The sequence below is a fragment of the Girardinichthys multiradiatus genome, chromosome 14 (assembly GCF_021462225.1).
Source record: "Girardinichthys multiradiatus isolate DD_20200921_A chromosome 14, DD_fGirMul_XY1, whole genome shotgun sequence".
Classification (NCBI taxonomy): domain Eukaryota; kingdom Metazoa; phylum Chordata; class Actinopteri; order Cyprinodontiformes; family Goodeidae; genus Girardinichthys; species Girardinichthys multiradiatus.
The window spans coordinates 21,038,273-21,052,428 of NC_061807.1; the positions used below are offsets into that span (position 1 = coordinate 21,038,273).

Below are 14,156 nucleotides of genomic sequence, written 5' to 3' on the forward strand. Positions count from 1 at the left end.
TCCTTGCATCCATCCATCCTTGCACCCATCCATCCATCCTTGCATCCATCCATACATCCATTCATTCATGCATCCATCCATCCTTGCATCCATCCATCCTTGCATGCATCCATCCATCCATGCATACATCCATCCTTGCATCCATGCATCCATCCATCCATCCTTGCATCCATCCATCCTTGCATACATCAGTCCATGCATCCATCCTTGCATCCATCCATCCTTGCATCCATCCATCCTTGCATCCATCCATCCTTGCATACATCAGTCCATCCATCCATCCATGCATCCATCCATGCATCCATCCATCCATCCATCCATGCATCCATCCATCCTTGCATCCATCCTTCATTTCTTCAGATTTTCCAGGTTCCTTTATTTTGAATCCTGACCCCCACTGTACATTTATACACATTTGTCAAGTAAACACCAGATAAATAGAAGTGTGCTATAGTAAATGTGCTCATTGTGCAAAATATTATTACAAATTCAATTCATTTCTTTCTTTTCATTCATTTCAGGGTTAATTTTGGGAACCAGACAAGCTCGTGTTATCCACAGCATCAGCGAGACTGCAGTAAACTGTTTATTTTACAGAGAGACATGCCAACACTCATAGCATTAGTTTCAAAAGTGTTGCTTAAAAAGGACGAAATGCTGTTTCGTGTCTAATATTAAAGCCATCACTGACTGCTTTTTAGAAACCAGTTATATTCCCAGTCTTTTTAGAATTTTCTTTGTTCAGCCATCCAACTGACAGTGCACAGCAGCAGGTGGGGGAGGGGGAATGCTACTCTGCATTATATACAACTGGAGAACACTCCAGCCACTCCATCACTTTGTAGCAAATCATTGGAAGAACTAGGCTTTATAGGAGCAGTATGAGAAAGTTTTATTGGTTTTAAAAGTGTAACTTTTGAAGCTGGAAATCCACCCATTGTTAACTTTAATTCACTCTGAAATACGTTTCCCCTCCTGCTCACTTTCATATTTTCCAGCTATAAAGGCTTCCCCCAGCTGCAGCTGGATCTGTTTGACCGTCCCAGAGAGTTGCGTCCTGCGCTGAGCACCAGAGCAGCGGGGGCGAGTCTGTCCAGCAGCCCTGCACTGCTGGCTAAGAGAACCAAGCAGGTACTTGTACTACAAACCCTGAAGTACTTTTTATTACATTGTTTTGATTGAAACCCAACTTGGTATGCTTTTTTGGTTTTTTTTATTTAACAGGAGGTCAAACAAGCCTACAAGCAGGCTAAGCGTTTCTACACCAACCCGCCGCTGTGGGCGCGATGCCTGTTCAGCCACTGCTACAGTATGTGGTTCATCTGCCTGCCTGCAGGCGTGCGACTGGCCAAGTCTAAGAGCCGAGCCATGCAGCAGGCCTACAACGTGCTGCTTAAGATGCGGGCCACAGAGGTGGAGATACTGGATGAGGTGCGCTCCAACGTTCTGGTGTTTTTGGTAAATATTTGATTGAAATCAGATGCTGCAGATTGATTTTGTGTGTTTGTGCGTTAGGTGTGTTATAGAGTGGTGATGCAGCTCTGTGGTGTGTGGGGTCTTCCTGTTATGGCTGTACGAGTCCTGGTGGAGATGAAGAAAGCTGGAGTTCATCCCAACGCCATCACATACGGATACTACAACAAGGTTTTTTATTCCTGAAAACCGTTCATATGTTGCACAAATCTCTCTTCTGGTTTTCCTGGCTCGTTATATTCAGACAAAACAAAGCATCCTCATCCCTCTGACTGCAGGCTGTCTTAGAGAGCCCTTGGCCGAGTCGGAACCGCAGTGGTCTCTTCATGTGGACAAAGTTGCGCAACGTAGTCCGTGGAGTGGCCCAGTTCAAGCAAATTCAGACCCACACATCATCCCAGATGAAGACCCCCACGATAACGACCACAGGTGAGAAAGGCGGGACATTTCTCTTCCGCTCTGTCTGCTCTCAGGATTTCCACAGCCTTGAAAAGTCTGGAATCTGCTTCAGTCATTTTCCAGGGCTGGAAAAGTATGGAAAAATGAAAATTGAAAATGGATAAATGTTTGATTTTCCAGAGTTGTCCCCTTTTCCATTTTCTAAATGTCAAAAATCAAAGTTTAATAAATCCAATAGTTTCCACTTGGAGTTATTGATTTGGGATGCATTATCTTTACATTGTTGAATCACACCTGGATTGTAACATTTTACACAACCAACCATTTTGTGTTTTATTGTTTAGTTGGTTTCAGACTTACTGATTGAATGCTCATTCTAAAATCAAAAAAAGGGTAATCTTTCTACCTATTTTTTGTCTTTTTTTCAAATTTAAATTGCACTCTACTTGTGGTTCTTAAGCTGGAGCTAATATGCTAAACATACTCTAAAACTGCTATTTTAAGTTTGTTTGTACGCAACTAAAGCAGTTATTTCATTATTGTGGGACCTGCAGATAATAAAACCAAACCACTTTTCAAAAGGTTTAGTGGTGTTTTATACTAAAACGGACAGAGTTTGTGCAAAAATGCTTTAAAAAATCCATAAATTCGAGTCTGGAAAAGTTTTTTATGATCATGCTTCTCTCTGTGTCCTCCTCTAGGAGCATCAGGAGAGGGGTCCGTAGCCACAGATGCTGATAATGTGAGTCACGGAAGCGCTCACAGCTCCAGCGAAGTTAACGGCGAGGAGCCCAATGAGGACACAGCAGAGAGCTGCAACACGGGTACAGATTCACCTAATCTGAAGAAAGAAAGGACTCTCCATCCCCTTATCACTGTGTTAAAAATAGAACAGCAAAAACAAGTAAGTTTTGACAACAGCCTGGTGTTTTTTCCTACAGGAAGACAGTCGGATCAAGGATACGGGTCCAAGGATGAGCTACACCAGGAGCTGGCAGAGCCTTCACCTACAGATGAGCATTCAGCAGACCAGAGAAACGCTGATAAAATGGACCGTAATGGTAAGAGAAGCTACTTCTTCTCTCACATGCTGCAATCTGGATTGAATCTGCTTTCCTGGTCTGAGTGAGAATGGAGAAGCAAAATAGAGTAGGACGAAATACTTGTTTTTATAGATTCTTATGGCATCATTGTTAATATAAGGAACCTTTTTAAGGGAGATATTTCAGATTTGTTCATTTTACACCAACCTTAATACAAAAGATACACACAGTCACAGTACCGTCAGCTGTGTCTTACCTTCATCGACCTCCACAGGTCTTCAGTTTATCATGTCAGGCAGAACTATTCTGGTGTTTTAAGTTACTGACTGTAAAACCAAAGGTTCTTCCTCCTCCAACATCTAAAAATCTCATGGTTAAAAAAGTAGGGCGAACTCAGTGACTTTTACTCCACAAATTAGTGAACAGGTGGCAATTTGGTTTTATTGTCAATCTGTCCACCTGTTCATCCGTCCATTCTACCTTAAAAATGGGACACAAAGGACTGAGACGTCTGTACATTTAAATCAGAGGAAGTATAGAATTTTGACCTGTAAGAACGCCACCCAGTTCATAACATCAAGAGGATGTCTATGCTCCAGGCTGATTTTCTGTACAGTCAGTGTTTCTTTTTACCACCAGGAGGCGACATTGCAGGCTCAGTGAACAGTGCAGTAGCAGTGGTAGAGCCCCCGAGTCCTGTTGATGTCCATTCACCTGTCCCCAGTATTGTTAGGCTGTCCACAGGAAGCTTTGATGGTGGCAGGGAAACGAGTAAGTCAAAAGTCCAACTTTAGTAATTATTGCAATCTTTGAGGCCTAAAAAAAAAAATGTATTTGATTTAATTGTTGCAACTTCAGTTGACCAACTGTGCATTCGTTCACACTCTCCAGAAACAGGACAGCTGTTCCGGAGTCTCAGTAAGAATGATAGTGTGTCCCTTCGTGATCGTGACGACTCGCCGGAAGCCGTAGATGCATCTCACCAGTCTCAGCCTCAGCGCCAGAAAGCCTTCTCGGAGCGCAGCTGCAGCTTCAGTGCTGAAACCCGCGCTGGGATGCTCCTGGAGAAAGGTGTGGACCACATGGCCAGCCAAATGGGCGCAGACGCTCGTATTCTGACCGCAGCGCTCTCTGGAGCTCAGAGTCCACCGCCTCACGGCAAGTCCAAAGCACTTTTTGAAGACCTGGAGGAGGAGGCTGGGGAGGAGAAAAAGCCTTCAAAGGAAGAGGCCCACAGAGAGTCTGAGGAAAGTAAAGCAGAGGAGAAGAAGGTTGCTGAGGTAAACAAGGAGAAACGTGAGCGGAAGCGCACTGAATCACATGAGGAGGAGTCTGGAGTCCGAGGAGCTACACTAGAGAGGGCCGATGTGGAGGTGGGGGCTGACCCGCTCTCCATCTTGGTGTCAGAGCATGAAGAGTCTGCTTCTGTTAGCAGTCAAGATCCGCCGCGCTCTGTGCCTACTGTTGTATCCCGCAACCTGGCCGAGGAAATCGAAATGTACATGAGTCTGAAGAGTCCACTGGGATCAAAATCCTCCAGCATGGAGCTGCAGCAGGGCAAGGAAGACTCCACTGATGGCAATCAGTCCAAACAGCTTCTGGAACGGAGGTCCAGTCTCCCAGTACCTCCTGCCAAAAGTGCAGGCAGCTCGCCAGCCGACACCCCTAAACGCAGCCCGAACACCATCACTCGCTCCAAGACTTTCGCAGTGAAGACAAAAACCTCTTCGAGCACCACAGCAAGCCCCGCTCCTAAATCCTCCTCACTAACGGCGCTGGTCAAGTCCTCGCAGGCAGGATCACTGGGCTCAGTCATTAACACCATTTCAGGCATCAAAATGGACTCTTTGCTGTCTGGAGCTAAAATTGATGTGCTCAAGTCGAGCATGAAGCAGGCAGCGAACGTGGGCAGTAAAATGTGGGGGGCCGTGGCATCAGCTTTCACTTATTCTGATGATGAGGTGAGTGCCGATAAACAATCTTTTTAAACTTTTTTTTGGTATCCATGCCTTTATGTTGGAGTCTGCTTCATTCTGATGCATTAAAATTAGAGTAGCTCTGAAAAATCAGTTGCTGACGGGATTTTCAGCTTGATTAGCCTGGCCAATCAGCAATGAAAAATAAGATCCGCCTATTTCTTAGTGAATATACCAAACCTAAGCTCTAATAGGTCATGTTGGCCACAACATTCTTCGGTGTGGAAGCTGTTATTGTGGGAAGAAGACTAAATGTGAGCCATTTTCAGTTTAACCGAGGGGTTTGAAAATTAAGGCAGAGATGCAAGAAGCTATTCAAAAGGAAAGTGAATTTCCTACGACATGTTGAGACATGTCTGCTGTTTTGGCTCCTAGAGAGAGCAAGAGTTTCAGCAAACAGGAAGGCTTAATGGATCACATCAAAGTTGCTCTACGTTATTCTTTTGAATTTTCAACCGGTGTATTATGGAACATGCTGGATTCGGCTAGAGTTGGCAGCCTTTTGGAAATCTTGGAGTTGGGTAAAGATCTGTATTCCCCCAGGACAGTTGTTCCAAAACTTTTTAGGTTCCGTCCTGGAAAATAACGAGGGAAGAGACCTATGACCCCGACTAACGGTTGAGTGATGAACATTGCTAGGAAGTCAGTAAAACAGGGGTAGAAAATGACAAACATTAGCAACCAGCATATTGGTTTTATCCAGTGGTAGATGAGGCATGGGCATGTTACTGGTATCAAAGTTAGACTGAGGTCTTAAAAAGTTTTATAACGTTTCTACAGGTTAAAGTCATTCAATTGAGATGCCAGACAAGGTACCCATGTGACCAGAGTTTCCTCCTGCTTGAGGGGAGTGCAGTAACTCAGCCCTCCCCCTACCCTATACGTTGCTATGTACTGCTGGTCAGCTGGCTTAAAAAAAAGCTGCTACACTTTTTTTTTTTTCTCCAAAAGAACAACAATTTCTGCTGTTTGACAATATTTCTGGTTACAAAAAACCAGACAGTCATGCTGTGGAAAGTAAAGGAGAACCACCCATCACTCCTTGCTGAGGTGATGTGGATCAATGCGTTATATTATTTTAGCAGCTGTGGGAATAAATGTTTCTGAATAAAAACCATCTCTAATGGCAGCATGAGAAGCAACTTTAGGAAATGTTATCCTAATTTTGACGTTTTGCTGCAGGATGAACAACCTCAGGGTGCAGGCGGCTTCCCAGGACGTCTGGGTGAACATGTGCTGTCTGCACACGACTTGGATGAGAGTCCTGAGAAAAGAACCATCCCTGGTTTGGTAGCTAATGGTCTAAACCAGAGCAGCACCAGTTTAGGCAGCAGCAGCGGCAGTAGCGATAGAGGCCGAGGGACACAGCAAACACGTAAGCGCTCATCTCCGAAAACGATGTGAAAATACAGATTCCATATTCATTCGGAGGTTTCCATTGACGCTGTTCGTTTGTGTTTGCAGATGCAACTCCAGGGCGTGCAGGGAGAGGTCCTGATTCTGAGCAAAGTTCCTCACATCACGCCTCCTCCTCGAGCATCTACCAGAACTGTGCACTGGAGGTTGGGCCCACACGAGCAAACCCCCTCTTGGATGATGTTCTGCTCTCTGTGGTAATTGCTAAACTTCCCCCCCCTCCTCAGGTGCTGATGTCCAGCTGCTCCCAGTGCCGCTCTTGTGAGGCCCTGGTGTATGATGAGGAGATCATGGCAGGTTGGACAGCCGACGACTCCAATCTGAACACAAACTGTCCGTTCTGCCGAACAGCCTTCCTCCCGTTACTCCACATAGAGTTTCATGACCTCCGCACGATGCCCGAGTACGACTCCCTCAGAATAATTCCTTGATGCAGATCATCAGCTTTTTTCTTTTTGAATGTAAAAAGCTGAATTCGAAAGGCCTTTTTTCTTTCAGTTTTTATATGAATCCGAGTGCCTCGGGAGAAAGTCTTCACAGCAGCAGTACTCAGCCCACAGCTAGCAGCTTCGCTGATATAAAGACCCCAGACCTCATCACCTTCTCCAAGGAGGAGTCAAATGAGAATCCAGACAGTCTCCCTGGTACTCACAAAAGGTACAACATAATCTGGAATACATCTATGCAACATTATATATTCAATCAGGGTTCCTGCTTGGTCTGGAGATCACAAAAGATTCTGGAAATTGTATTTTCGTTTCCTGAAAAAGCTTGGAAAATGCACAGTCTGGAAATTATTTTTCCAGACTTACAAACGTTGTATCCATCCATCCTGTTTTTTTCAGTTTGAATTCTGACCTCTATAGGAACATCTGTAGTACATTCGTGTAGATATTATGTGTTTAAACATCATTAAAAAGTAGAGGTGTCCTGTGAAAAATGACTGATGGACTGCAGATCCCTCCACCTGACTCCTTTTATCCTTGTTCCGTTTCCAGTCTGATTCCAAAACCAGTCCAGTCAGACCCACTGGGTCTCCTGGAGCACCAGGCAGCAGGGAAACAGGAGAGATGCACCGGGACTTCACTGACTCGCAGCAACAGTGTTGGAGGTCCCCTGCAGAGCCTGGACTACTCCCTGAGACCTGGACATGGTGTCTCCACCACCAGCCTGCCCTGCAGCCTGCAAGAAGTGTCGGTCAGTGCTCATCACTGGCCTGTGATGATGAAAACACGCAGCTAAAGGTAGCATTTTCCCTCCTTTTTTGCACTGGAATTTATTGATTGGATCTTTCTGTGTTCATCAGGATGGTATAGGCAAAAAACGTCCAAATCCCAAGCCGGTGTCTGTACCATACCTCAGCCCTTTAGTCCTGCGCAAGGAGCTGGAGACCCTGTTGGAGAATGAAGGAGACCAGGTGCAAATAAGACCTAACAGTATGTTTCACATGTCCTCTATCTTGAAATGACATTTGATTCTAAAACGTTCGGGATGTTGTCTGACCAGGTCATCTACACCCACAAGTTCCTCAGTCAGCATCCAATCATTTTCTGGAACCTGGTGTGGTACTTCCGCCGCCTGGACCTCCCGTCTCACCTGCCTGGCCTCATCCTCACCTCCGAACACTGCAACAATGGAGTACAGGTTAAAAACTACTCCACTTTCTTGTCATCAGTCTCACACAGAACTGATTAAACTCTCACAGTTTAACCACACGAATGCCTGAGTAGACCACCTTAAAAACGTATTTAAACCCTTTCAGCCTTTTCATATTTTAATAGGTTGTATGGAGATCACACAGGTCATTTCTAAAGCTAGTTGGTTGCACTGGATTTTATTTAAGGGGTGTCAGAGTCAGAAAAATCCCTATAAAATAACGTTTGTGGTTATGTGACCTAATGTGCGAAAGCTGAAAGGGAATGAATACTTTCTGAAAGCGCTGTTATTTATACAACAAGAATATGTCGTCTTTGCAGCTTCCTCTGACGTCACTGTCTCAGGATAGCAAGCACGTCTTCGTCCAGCTGCTGTGGGACAACATCAACCTGCATCAGGAACCTGAAGAACCACTCTATCTCCTCTGGAGGTCCTTCTGTGAGTGCCTGCAAAGTTTCATGATGCACCTTATTGTTTGTAGAAATGTACAGCTTCCACTAGAGAGCACCAAAAGACAACTATATTGGTTTAAATTCCCAGTTAGAATTTCCTGGACAGTGTCTGAATTTAAACCAACGGTACTATAAAATTTAAAGGCCTTATGTGGACAAATAAAATGTTCATGTTTAATGTCCTGCAACAATGACAATGATCCAAAGAGGTAAGAAGTCCCTTTTCTAAAAGATGCTCATGTTTGTTGTTCATAGTGGAGAAAAAGGGGACTTTGGCTCCAACAGATCACCAGGAGATCCGTACCCTCCTCAACACCATCGTCCGGAGCATCCAGACCAACGACGTCTACACTCCCATCAACTTGCTCCTACGGGAGATCAAACGCCGTCCAGACGGCGTTAAACGACAGAGGTCGGCCTCGTTGCTCTTCTCATTAGGGTTCCGAGTTGTTTGTTTGCTGACTGTTTATCTCTTCTCTGAATTTCATTCAGGAGTATTTATAGAGAAATACTGTTTCTTTCACTGGTGGCCTTGGGACGGGAGAACATTGACATAGGTGAGTGAATCCTTTAAGAGAAAGAGTCGTAGTTTTACTTTCTACTAACGATTACATTAGGTGTAGCACCTTTAATTGACACGCTGGGTAAAGATGTTTCACTGCTGTGGATCTCACTCTGAATGTTTTAGAAAAACCCAACCTTCAGTTTGAGCACTCGTACTCGTCGTCTTCCGCTTATCCGGCACCGGGTTGCGGGGGCAGCACACTCAGCAAAGACGCCCAGACGTCCCTCTCCCCAGACACCTCCTCCAACTCCTCCGGGTGGAGCCCAAGGCGTTCCCAGGCCAGCTGAGAGACATGCGGACCAAACTCCTGCTCCGCTCATACAGGGACCGGATGGCCCCTAATAAAGGGCCCCCAACTCCATACTCCTGGAGCACCCCCCACAGGGCATCACGAGGGACACAGTCAAATGCCTTCTCCGGGTCCACAAAACACTATGTGGACCGGTTGGGCAAACTCCCATGAACCCTCAAGTACCCTGTAGAGGGTATAGAGCTGGTCCAGTGTTCCACGGGCGGGACGAAAACCACACTGCTCCTCCTGAAGCCGAGGTTCGACTATCGGTCGGACTCTCCTCTCCAATACCCTGGTGTAGGCCTTACCAGGGAGGCTGAGGAGTGTGATCCCCCTGTAGTTGGAACACAACCTCCGGTCCCCCTTATGAAGGGGGACCACCACCCCAGTCTGCCAGTCCAGAGGCACTGTCCCCAACCGCAATGCAATGTTGAAGAGGCGTGTCAACCATGACAGCCTTACAACATCCAGAGACTTGAGGTACTCAGGGCGGATCTCATCCAACCCCGAAGCCTTGCCACCGCGGAGCTTTTTAACCACCTCGGTGACTTCAGCCTGGGTGATGAAAGAGTCCAACCCCGAGTCCCCAGCCTCTGTTTCCACCAGGGAATGCGTGATGGCAGGATTGAGGAGATCCTCGAAGTACTCCTTCCACCGCCCGATAATGTCCCCAGTCGAGGTCAGCAGCCTCCCACCCCCACTATAAACAGTGTTGGCGAAGCACTGCTTCCTCCTCATGAGGCGCCGGACGGTTTGCCAGAATCGCTTCGAGGCCAACCAGTAGTCCTTCTCCATGGCCTCACCAAACTCCTACCAGGCCCGAGTTTTTGCCTCTGCCACAGCCCGGGCCGCGGCACGCTTGGCCTCACGGTACCTGTCAGCCACTTCAGGAGTCCCACAAGCCAACCACAGCCGATAGGACTCCTTCAGCTCGACAGCATCCCTTACTGCTGGTGTCCACCACTGGGTTCTGGGATTGCCGCCGCAACAGGCACCTCAGACCTTACGGCCACAGCTACGGTCAGCAGCATCGACAATAGATGTGGAGAACATGGTCCATTCGGACTCTATGTCTCCAACATCCCCCGGGATCTGGTCAAAGCTCTCCCGGAGGTGGGAGTTGAATACATCTCTGGCCGAGGGCTCCGCCAGACATTCCCAGCAGACCCTCACTATGCGCTTGGGCCCGCCAAGTCTGTCCGGCTTTCGGATCCAACTCACCACCAGGTGGTGATCAGTGGACAGCTCAGCCCCTCTCTTCACCCGAGTGTCCAAAACATGCGGCCGAAGGTCTGATGATACAACAACAAAGTCGATCATCGACCTCCTGCCTAGGGTGTCCTGGTGCCAAGTGCACTGATGGACACCCTTATGTTTGAACATGGTGTTCATTATGGACAATCTGTGACTAGCACAGAAGTCCAATAACAAAACACCATTCGGATTCAGATCGGGGAGGCCATTCCTCCCGATCACGCCTCTCCCCGGGGGGCCACTCCAGAATAGGAAAGACTCCAACCCCTCTCAAGGAGATGGGTTCCAGAGAACACGCTGTGCACGGAGGCGAGCCTGACTATTTCTAGTCGATATCTCTCGACCTCCCAATAATGTAACAGTGTTTGAGCTAATTACATTAGCATAATACATTTATAAGTAGTTACGTTATTGGCTGATTAACGTTGAACAAACACATGTTGGTCCTCTGTTCCACTCTTCCACTTTGCTGTAATTTGTTAAATGATTTTAATCCACCAAGGAAATTATGAATTCACATACCTAAACAAATACTATTCACACGGACGCTTACAAACGTAATTAACAAGAGAGTGCTGCATATTACATATCTGATGAATGAATATGTCTATGACAGCCATTGTCTGAATTATGAAGATGAACACACATCTGTCTTATTTAAATGGCATATACTCTTGTCTTTCCCATTTCCCATTATATAAGATATGGGCATCCATATTCTTTATATTTATACTGCAGGATGCACTTAGGAAAACTTAGAAATGTCCAATTTACATTTATTTTGAACAGATTTTTTTTTATGCAGACTATTTGTTCCACTTGTTTTTGTTGTTAAAAACAATTATTTCATAGCATGTCTTTTTATTTTTCCCCACTCAAATGTACTTGAATCAGAGGTTGGATTTTTGAAAATGTTTCTTTGAGATTTTGGTTTTGCATTGAAAAAATGTTTTTTTGTACACTGACATTTTCTCTGTTTTGTTCCACCTCTCTTTGGCGCCTGCAGAGGCCTTCGACAGGGAGTACCGGCAGGCCTACGACCAGCTGAGCCAGGAGCAGCTCGGGTTTCTGCACCGCATGGATCACCCGCCCAGCCCCAGCATCCAGTGGTGTCTTAAATGTTTCGGGGCCCCCATCATCTGAGCACGGCTGCAGCTTGTAGCGTTCTCACTGGTCCTTTTGCAGCAGAGGGTGGAGGGGCAGAAAACAGTGGACCTTTTAAAAGTTCTCCCATAGCTAATCATGGTACTTTAAAGCTGCTGGTCGTCTGCTTTTTCTTGAATATTTCCGAGCCGTGCCTTTCAGTCGGAAATGTCTTTTCCTCCTGAGACAACATGAGCCTCATTCCTTAATATGTGGTGTTGAGAAACATTCGTCTATCGAACAGAATGTTTTGTCGGCCACCTCTGCAGTCACTTGGTTTGTCTTGTAACGTTTCCCAGATCAGATCAGATCAGATCAGTGGGATATGTCCCAGGGTACAGAACCGGACTGTTCTGTATGCACTCTTTCTAAACCTGAGAATAACATACATACTGAGTTTCACCAACTGTTTGTACATTTTTTTTTCATTCAAGTGAGAAATCTGAAGCCAGAGTTGCCTCTTCTTTTTAGGTCCTTCCAAGTCTTAACGAATACTCGAGATGTTCAAGTGTAAATATACAAGCTCATGTCTGTTTCAGTGACTGAGGCTACGGGCCATGGCTAAAATGGACTCGCAACATTCCAGATTGCCTTGCGGCAAGAGCATGTCTTACATGAGTTCTGATCTCTGCAACAACACCTAACACACCTGAAAGCGGGAGTGCCACACTACTGATTTCCAGACATAAACAATACAAGCATGTTAATGCAAGAAAAGCTAAACAGCAGCTCGGTTTGCTTTTAATATCTGCCTTTTTTAGCAGTAGCCTGCTGCTCTCCTTATGCTAACAGGCCTTGTTGTGATGGAGCTTACATCTACTTGGGCTATTCTTTTTTTTTTTTTTTTTTTTTCTTGCATCAAACTAAACCTCGTCAGATGTTTTTAAAATAAAAATATAGTGATTTTCAGTGGAAAGTGGAAGGAAAAAGATACGTGGGTTTTTCAACATATTTCCAGTTTAAATTCTTTAAAGTCCTGCATTTGTATTCCGCCCTCCTCGATCAGTACTTTGTAGGATCACCAAGTCTTTTGGGGTGTGTCTGTACCAGCTTTGCACATTCAGAGACTGATTTTTTTCCCCCCGATTCTTCTTTGTGAACTGCAGCTCTAACCCAGTCCGATTGGTTGGAGAGCACCACCAATTCTTAGTTTTCTTTAGGTCTGATCTTTGACTGGGCCATTCTAACAGATGAATATGCTTTGATCTAAACCGTTCCACTGCAGCTCTGGCTGCCTCTAATGGGTTTTATCCCAGGATTGCCCTGCATTAAATTCTATCCAGCTTCCCTCACAGCATGATGCAGCCACCACTGTGCTTCACTCTGGGGTGGTGTGATCAGAGCTATGTGAAGTTTTCGGCTACTCGTAGCATTTTGTTTTTGTTACTCTATTAACTAAATGGGCAGCTTCTGAAGGGAGATGGATTTTGTTTTATTGGAGAAAAGGGGGCTGAATACAAATGCATGCCACACCTTTCAGATTTTTATTTGTACGAACATTTTGAAACTATCCTTTTCCTTCCACTTCACATATGTACCACTTTGTGTAGGTCTATCACATAACATTTCACAGAAACAGTTCGATGTTTGTGGTTGTAAGAGGACCACGGTCGAAGGGTTCTGCATACTTTGCAAGGCGCTGTAGCACACATAGACTCGGAGTCATTTTAACATTAGTCTGTTTTGAAACTAGCTGCAGAAACCAGGCCTTGTTAAATTCTGCTGATACTCTGCAAGGGGAATTTGAAGTGACATTCCACTAAACACTGAAGCACAAGGTAAACCAGGTTAGTGCTGCAACAACCCGTTGGCGAATGGGTCGTAGATTGAGCTATTTTTAGATGTAAGTTGGGAGCATGACTTGTACAGATGAAATAATGTAAAATATTCCATTTGCACTGCATAGAGTAGGATCTGGACTTAATCCAGTGTGACTATAAGATTAAGCCACATTGTAGAGCAAACAAAAAGAAATTCTCGATTATTTATTTTTGTATTATTCACATTTGGATTGCAGACGGTTTGGTTATGTAGAATTTTTATAACTAACAGCGTCCTGTTCCCTTTAAATGGGTCTTAAGGGATTCCATCCTGTACTGACTTTGTAAATTAGATTTTCTTGGTTGTACAGAGAAGACTTTTTTTTAAATAAAAGATGAATTGATCTCTTACCATCCTGTGGAAATGAGGAATAGAAATTAATATCTGTCCTTAAAAGCGCTGCAATAAATGAGTTTGTGAACTGACTGGAAATAAAATTGTCTGCTTCGTTAATGCCACGGTTCCTACGCATTTAACACTTCACACACACATTTTCTGCCTAGAATTTCCATAAATGTTATATATATATATATATATATATATTCTATCATTGCCATTAACACTATAACAATCACAAACTGTATATGAAGAAATAAGGTAATCACTTTCCTTTTTCCTTTTTTTTTAGATGGTTTAAAGTTTGTTTTACAAGTACATGTTTAAAAT

The 14,156-nt window shown here is 44.9% G+C and overlaps 1 protein-coding gene across 2 annotated transcripts in view; it reads left to right on the forward strand.

The window, feature by feature from the left end:
* Window positions 1–13,922, forward strand: part of dennd4c (DENN/MADD domain containing 4C) — a 52,905-nt gene extending 38,983 nt beyond the window's left edge. For both annotated transcript variants that reach the window (XM_047385687.1, XM_047385688.1), the window contains 19 exons: window positions 999–1,131; window positions 1,225–1,431; window positions 1,516–1,644; window positions 1,752–1,902; window positions 2,574–2,696; window positions 2,814–2,933; window positions 3,555–3,686; window positions 3,807–4,876; window positions 6,074–6,266; window positions 6,356–6,453; window positions 6,535–6,710; window positions 6,806–6,964; window positions 7,306–7,504; window positions 7,614–7,724; window positions 7,814–7,951; window positions 8,284–8,401; window positions 8,671–8,827; window positions 8,908–8,972; window positions 11,533–13,922. In XM_047385687.1, the coding sequence (XP_047241643.1) occupies window positions 999–1,131; window positions 1,225–1,431; window positions 1,516–1,644; window positions 1,752–1,902; window positions 2,574–2,696; window positions 2,814–2,933; window positions 3,555–3,686; window positions 3,807–4,876; window positions 6,074–6,266; window positions 6,356–6,453; window positions 6,535–6,710; window positions 6,806–6,964; window positions 7,306–7,504; window positions 7,614–7,724; window positions 7,814–7,951; window positions 8,284–8,401; window positions 8,671–8,827; window positions 8,908–8,972; window positions 11,533–11,669 (3,616 nt within the window). In that variant the 3' untranslated portion in view covers window positions 11,670–13,922. The remainder of the gene's footprint in view (window positions 1–998; window positions 1,132–1,224; window positions 1,432–1,515; window positions 1,645–1,751; window positions 1,903–2,573; window positions 2,697–2,813; window positions 2,934–3,554; window positions 3,687–3,806; window positions 4,877–6,073; window positions 6,267–6,355; window positions 6,454–6,534; window positions 6,711–6,805; window positions 6,965–7,305; window positions 7,505–7,613; window positions 7,725–7,813; window positions 7,952–8,283; window positions 8,402–8,670; window positions 8,828–8,907; window positions 8,973–11,532) is intronic.
* The last annotated feature ends 234 nt before the right edge of the window (window positions 13,923–14,156 follow it).